This window comes from Montipora foliosa, chromosome 8 (genome assembly GCF_036669935.1).
Source record: "Montipora foliosa isolate CH-2021 chromosome 8, ASM3666993v2, whole genome shotgun sequence".
Lineage (NCBI taxonomy): Eukaryota > Metazoa > Cnidaria > Anthozoa > Scleractinia > Acroporidae > Montipora > Montipora foliosa.
The window spans coordinates 31,622,023-31,629,522 of NC_090876.1; the positions used below are offsets into that span (position 1 = coordinate 31,622,023).

At 39.4% G+C, this 7,500-nt stretch overlaps 1 protein-coding gene across 5 annotated transcripts in view; it reads right to left on the reverse strand.

Annotated features, from left to right (window-relative positions):
* The window catches only part of LOC138012974 (V-type proton ATPase 116 kDa subunit a 1-like), a 73,827-nt gene that overhangs the window by 30,790 nt on the left and 35,537 nt on the right, over positions 1 to 7,500 (reverse strand). For 3 of the 5 annotated variants that reach the window (XM_068859921.1, XM_068859919.1, XM_068859920.1), the window contains exons 13-14: positions 4,028 to 4,133; positions 3,422 to 3,540 (exon numbers count right to left, since the gene is read on the reverse strand). The exons of the other annotated variants lie outside the window; for them this stretch is intronic. In XM_068859921.1, the coding sequence (XP_068716022.1) occupies positions 3,422 to 3,540; positions 4,028 to 4,133 (225 nt within the window). The remainder of the gene's footprint in view (positions 1 to 3,421; positions 3,541 to 4,027; positions 4,134 to 7,500) is intronic. 5 annotated transcript variants of the gene reach the window in all.

Below are 7,500 nucleotides of genomic sequence, written 5' to 3' on the forward strand. Positions count from 1 at the left end.
CTTCTTCCTCTCTGACGACCTTTGCTTGTTAAATTAAACCAATCACAATGCTTCTTACTGAACCAATGAAATGAAAGGAACAGGATCTTTAATGCGACAACTCAATGTAGTTGACACCATTAGCATCTATTTGCAACTGTCTATACTCAACTATGTCTCAACGTCTAACTAAGTGTACTGTCTGCGGACAATCTGGTCATACAAGAATCCACTGTTTAGTGATGTGCAGTTCTTGTAGTGGCGACAGTCGTAAATGTGATTGTGAGCAGCCACCAGCTAAAAACAGAAGACCAAAAAGGGAAGGGGGGCAGCAAAAAAGGAGCAGCCGCAGGTAGCCGCATGCTCTCCAGAAGCTGAGCCTAACTATAAATCAATTTCTCGGCAGCTGCATCAAAAAAATCAGCAACTTGGCAAAGCCTATCAAGATCTAAAGGCCCAGTTTGATGAGCTCGAAGATTCCAAGAGCAGAGCCCTAAGGTGAACAATTTGACCAAGGCTACTAAAATGCAGTTTTATTCTGGCATTATTCGGGATTGTAGCAATTCGCAAACTCTATTCAATACAGTAAGTAAATTACTCCACAGGAACAGGCCTGTGGATTATCCTTCAACTTGTGAATTTGATACCAATCTGGCAAATAAGTTTGTTGACTTTTTCGGTGATAAGATAGCAGTCATTCGCAATGCACTTGATGAAGTATTTGACAGTATTTTGGATTTTGATGACAATGTATCCTTTTCTGATCAATTTACACTGTCTACTTTCAGGTCTGTAACGTCCTCTGATATTTCGCAGCTAATTGGCACGTCATCTATTAAGTCGTGTCCTTTAGATCCTGTCCCTGCTTCAGTTCTGAAACAATGTATTTCAGTGCTTCTACCAGTTATGACTAGGATAATTAATCAGTCTATTTGCTCTGCTGTGGTACCAGAATCTTTTAAACTTGCATTGCTGAATCCTCTCCTGAAGAAGCCCCACCTTGATTCTGAGGTTTTTGCTAATTTTCGTCCTACTTCAACTCTTACGTTTTTGCCTAAATTCACTGAAAGGGTGGTAGCGTTTCAGTTGATCGAGCATGTCACCAACAATTGTTTAGATGAGATCATGCAGTCAGCTTACAAAGAATTTCATACCACCGAAACTGCTTTGGTTAAATTTTTCAATGATATAATAGCTATTGATATCGATAGGAACAGGGCAGTTATTTTGTTATTACTGGATCTATCCACTGCTTTTGATACAGTCGATCACTCAATACTTTTGAACTGATTAGCTCATCGTTTTGGTTTACGTGGTTCAGCTTTGGCTTGGTTCAGATCACACCTGAGCGACAGATCTCACTTTGTTTCTATTCGGGGTGTTAGGTCTGCTACGCATTCCTTATTGTGCAGTGTGCCTCAGGGATCTGTGCTGGGACCGATACTGTACATACTTTATGTCTCGCCACTCGGGGATATTGTGAGGCGATGCAACATGGGTTTTCATTTTTATGCTGATGATACCCAGTTGTATCTCTCTTTCAATTCCCTGAGTGCCGATGATCAGGTTAGTTCCGTTTCCCGGGTTGAATCTTGTGTTGGAGAGATCGACAACTGGATGACCCGCAATAAACTTAAGCTAAATAGAGACAAAACTGAATTGCTTGTCATAAGCTCTAGGTACCGACCCCGTCCATCTTTAGACAGTATAGTAGTGGGGAATTGTCGTGTTTGTCCTTCAGTCTCGGCCAGGAACATAGGAGTAGTTTTCGATCAAATCTCAAGAGAAACATGTAAACTCTGCTTGCAAGGCTGCCTTGTTCCATCTGAGAAATATTGCTAAGATTCGCGAGTATTTGACGGTTGATAACACAAAGATCCTTGTTCACGCGTTTGTTATCTGTTGGTTGGACAATTGTAATTCGCTACTCGTAGGCTCCTTAAAGTACTTATTTCAAAAACTGCAACGCATTCAGAATTGTGATGTGCGCCTTGTAGCTCAATTGCCTAAGGCTGCGCGTACCAGTCCTATTCTCCAGAAATTGCATTGGTTGCCTGTCGAGAAGAGGTTATATTTAAGGTATTATCTTTTTATGCATTTTAAGTTTTTCCTTTTGTATAGTTTTTTAATTTGTGATTGTTAAGCGATATAGAGCTTTGTGTATATATTGCTATATAAATAAAGTTATTATTATTATTATTATTATTATTGTTATTATTATTACTATATTATTATTATTACTATATTATTATTATTATTATTATTATTATTATTATTATTATTATTATTATTATTATTAGTATTGCCAAGAGAGGGAAGAACAGCTAGCTAAGGCTCAACAGGACGCCGACGAGATGGCAGACTTGGTCCGGCAAAATGACCAGCAAATCGCCACCTACAAGGAGCAGTTGAAAGCAAAAGATGACCTCATTAAGACCCTGGAGCAGCAGCTACGAACCTTGCAGAACTCAGAACCACCAGCTGTAACAAACCATGAAACTGGTGCGAAGGTCGACCACAATGACCTTACTGAAATTCAACAATGATACACAGCAGTGCTCTCTACCCTGAATGAGAAGAAGTGTAGCCTGAACAATGCTTACAGACTCGCAGGCACAGCACACAGCACGGTTAGAGACTTCCTCGGCATAGCGGAGCTACGAATTGTAAACAAAGTGACGTACCAAAGCACCCTGGAGAGGCTGGGAGACCCGAAACTTTCAGTTAAAATGATCGAGCAGGAGTGCCGAACGCAGCTGGGCGATCTGTTGCTGTTTGTGAAACGACTTCGGCTGTTGCCGATGGCAGTGGAAGATGCCTTCTACCGGTATTCCTAGAGGGCTTTGTCAACTACAAAAAAAAAGATGGCTCCTTTAGGAGCCACCAAGTTTGCAAAAGTCTATGTCCAATTCAATTGCATTATGTTGTTCCCTTGTGCTCAAATATGTTCTTGATTGAACGTCTTGCCGCATAATGAGTCCCACATGTCCAAATTTTCTTCGCACCCTCTTAGAAGCCCTGTAAAGCTGATAAAGATGAAGTCTCGGGCAACGCGTTTGCCAGAGTGAAAACTGGGTTCTAATAACACTTGTCGTAATGAGAACTGGGTTCTAATATCACAAAATACAAGATGGCGGTCAAAAGGAAATTTCTTATTTTCATATTGTAGTGAAAGTTTGCTGTCGAAGACATTTCCGTTCAGTTTGAAAAAGGTACGTTTAGGTTTTCAACAGTTCAATAAGGCCCAAACGAGTCACCGACACGCCACAGACACATCTTATATGTTATAAGATTAAACAGCGGCCCATGCGTTGGCCGACAGTCGACCGACGTGTTGGCCGACGCCTTGGTGGGATCGGATTCTTAACTTTTAACGTCAAACGAGACCTGCCCGTCTAATAGAATACAAGTCTTGTTAATCTGAATGTATGTATATACACACCTGTGGTTGAAGAAACTTAAGCAAACACCAAATATCATATGTGTCACACCAAATACGATAGAGAGCTTCATCTTGAATGAGTTGATAAAGGTCAATTTATTCACAGCCATTTGCCAAATCTGCAATGATGCAACTAGTTAGAGAGATGGAACTGGTAAGCTTAAAACAAAACAAAAGGAAAAAAAGAAACTTGAGGATCTGCGATAAGTTTCTCTTACAAGTTGGAGCCTATTAATGGTACACTGTATGGTTAAAGGTGGGACAGGGACACGGGATATGGAAACATATTCTCAACTGACAAAGTGAAATTAGGAAAATAATTGCAAATAAGGATCACTACAACTAAAACAAAGTGGATGGCTATCAGCAAGGACACGTCAAGTCATAACTTTCCAGCTTTCAGTTGTGACAACTTATGTCCATTCCTACCAAATTTAGTTAAAATAACCTCTTTTTTTTAAAATATACTGTAAGCTTCTCCATTTTTATCTCAAGCTTGACGAAGACAATTAAAATTTAATCTGCAAAGTGCTGAGCACAAAACTTCCTTCAGCAGTTCTCCAAGTCGTGCAAGTTTCAAGTGTGAGGAAAAAGGAAAGGACTCACAGGATCCATTCCAAAGTAATAAGGTATTCCAGTGTAGGTTTTCTTTGGGTCCAACATGACCCCTTTGGCATCATCCTCCTTGAGGTAAGATTCCACTGCAGCTTTACTATCAAACAATAAGAAACAACATGAAGTAGCCAGTTTAGCACAATGTTGTCACCAACTGAATGACCAATAAATAATAATTAATGAATGATTGGTTAACAAGAAACAAGAATAAAAAGAATTTCTGGTATTAAAAATGTTAGAATAGGGACCTTCAACATTGACGACAAAGAAGATGACGACGAATAGTACCACGTGAAGACTGGAACAGAACCATCCGTTCACGGTACGAAAACAGCGGGAAAATCTAAAATTAAGCTTCGCTCACCGAGAATGTGAACGTAAACAAAACAAACAGCACAGAAAATCATTTTTTCGTCGAGATGGTTTCATTTCACGAGCTTCAAGAACTTTTTCTCTTTAGTCACTCTCAAGGCATTTTAGATGTTGAAGAACTGTTGTTGTTCTATGAGGAATACTCGCCAAAAAATCTTGATTTTTGCTGTGAGAATTTTGGAAGATTTTCTCTGGACGATATTAATGATGCCCAGTGTTTGGCAGAATTTAGATTCAGGAAGCATGACCTTCCACTTCTTGTCAAAGTCCTTCAAATACCAGACAGCTTTACGTGTTACCAAAGAACCGTATCAAGTGGAATGGAAGCGCTTTGTATTCTTCTGAGAAGATTGTCTTACCCCTGCAGATTCAGTGATATCATTCCACGATTTGATCGGCCAGTTCCAGTGTTAAGCATGGTTAGCAACCAAGTGCTCGACTACATATACATAATTATACGATACACACTGCCACAGAATCACTCAGTGGAATCACCAAGTTCTCTCTCACCCCTTGCTGCAACTGTATAGTGACACTATTGCTGCCCAGGGTTCTGCCTTGGACAATTGTTTTGGATTTGTTGACAGGACAGTTCGTCCAATTTGCAGACCTGCAGAGCATCAGAGAGCAGTCTATAACGGCCACAAGAGAGTACATTCTTTGAAGTTTTAGTGTGGTGCCCTTCCCAATGGTCTGATAGGTCATCTATATGGTCCCGTAGGTAATAATAATAATTCTTTGTTTTGTCATATATTTCTATGTCATTCAGGAAAACAATTTTGAATATTTTTCTATTTTTCAGAAGGAAGGAGGCATGATGCGGGCATGCTGGCAGACTCAAGACTCCTTAATGACCTTCAAGCTTTTGCTGACTCTCCTTTGAGGAATCCATACTGCATTTATGGTGATCCAGCGTACCCTTTAAGGGTACACCTTCAAGCAGCTTTCAGGAATAGAGCCTTGACCCCTCAAATGATGGATTTCAACCAGTCGATGAGCAGTGTCAAAGAATCAGTCGAGTGGCTATTCAATGATGTCACTAACTACTTCAAGTTTTTTGACTTTAAAAAAAATTAAAAATTGGTCTCAGTAGTGTGGGTAAAATGTATGTTGTCAGTGCCCTACTTAGAAATGCCCTCACATGTCTCTATGGAAATCAGACATCAAGTTTTTTTCAGCTGGAACCTCCTTCCTTAGAAGACTACTTTTCTTAATAACCTTTTTTGATAACGTTTGTTTTACTAACTTTGTAACATGGGGCCTGGGCATTATGTACAATGTGTAAAATCACAGCAAATAAGAATTCAAAAAGAGGTTTAATTTTACCAACATGCTTTTTGTACACTGTTACACTAATGCCAGATTCACACTATCGTGGACATAAGGCAAACAAACTTCAGGTCATTATCTCACTAAGTTGCAAGTGTGAACCAGGCTTTAAGGCTGTAAATGTGAGGAAAAAAATACCTCCCATGCAGAAGTAAACAAGCACGATTTTTGTACTGAAATAAAGAAACAAGTTCCCCACATCACAAAATCATGCTGAAAAACTGTGTAAAATATTTGTTAACTCAACTTTCAACATAGTTCAACAAAGTTTAAGTAAGTTAATGCTTAACATGGCTTGGGTTTCCAAAAGAAGGAGTCTCTAAGATTAATACTCCCTTAAGTGCAACCTGTTTTAAAATAAGTTTCCAAAATCTTGAGGAGACTTGTGATAGTCACTTTGTGAATGTAGCTTTCTCCAATAAAGCAATTAATGACTGATTCTGTTGTTGTACCATCTTCATCATTTCTAATTGCTGCTTGTGCATTTGACTCTGTTGATCCGTCAACATCTGCTGTTCATTTTTCTTGAACTCCATTTCATCCTTCCTCAGTTTACTTTCTAACTCAAACTTCTCCTTGAGGTATTCAACAGCATCCGAACTTCTTCTCTTTCCTCTTTTACTAGGTTTTCCTTCTTCTTCTTCTTCTTTGGAATCTGCATTTCTTTTTTGGGTTTTGCCCAGACGTTCCATAGCTTGGTGCCTAACCTCTTCGGCACTTGCCTTCTCACGCTAGTATTTTTTGGTGAGAGTGCCAGCTTGCTCATTCCTTTCCATGTCAGCTGCCTTTTCTTTGTCCAGAATTTCTTCAACTGCTGCATCTAGGTGGGTCTGCCCCCACACCTCACCTTTTTCCTTGCTGTTTTTTGGATGCTTGAAAGGCTCCTGGAGAAGAACTTGCCCACAGAGGGTTAAGTCATGGTCTTCTGTCCATTTCATGGAGTTGCTTCTAGAGAAGAAACTGATGTGAATGTCTTAAAATTCCTTTTACACTTCTGAGCAGGGATCAAGACTAATCCTGTTTTAATTGCATATCATATTTAATTGCATACACCTTGACAGTTTAATCTAAATTAGTGCTAATCAGGCTTACTCTGGCCTGCATTGTATGCTGGTTAGCTTGTATGTCTATGTTGCAAGTCTGCGATCTACAGGACTGTTTTTTCAATCTCTTGAAATTCGAGCTTGCTGTAACGACGTGGCTTTTTGTTTCTGGGATTCATCCCTATATATTACAAACAACCCTATTTGCATCATTACTAGAAAAAGCTTATACATGTATATTCAGACAGATCAAGCAATGAATAAAGTTGAAGTTGATAACTCAGTCAAAATTTAGAAAGCTGCAAATGCTCTCTCTGCTTTTTAATATTCGCGAGGTATGCTGCTGAGAAACTGAAACACAAATTTAACTGTCCCAAAGCGACTGTCATTTTTCACAAGGAAATTATAAAGTTCATCATGAATGATACAATTTACTAAGACTTCAGATCTTACCCTGATGCGGGAGTTTGACACAAAAACAAAAGAAACTTTTTGCATACTAAACTCAAACCCATGATTGCTTAGCTTTTGCTAAATTAAACCCCTAAAAGGCGAAGAAATAGTCTGACAAATACTTACGTAGAACAGAGGATGGCAACACAGCTGTTTTCACCTTCTCGATGATGGGTGGACGACGAATGAAGTCAGCGAAGACAAGACATGACATGCGCAGCATCATCTTATGGTTCAAGGTACTTCCGGTTCGTACTCGTTGTCAGT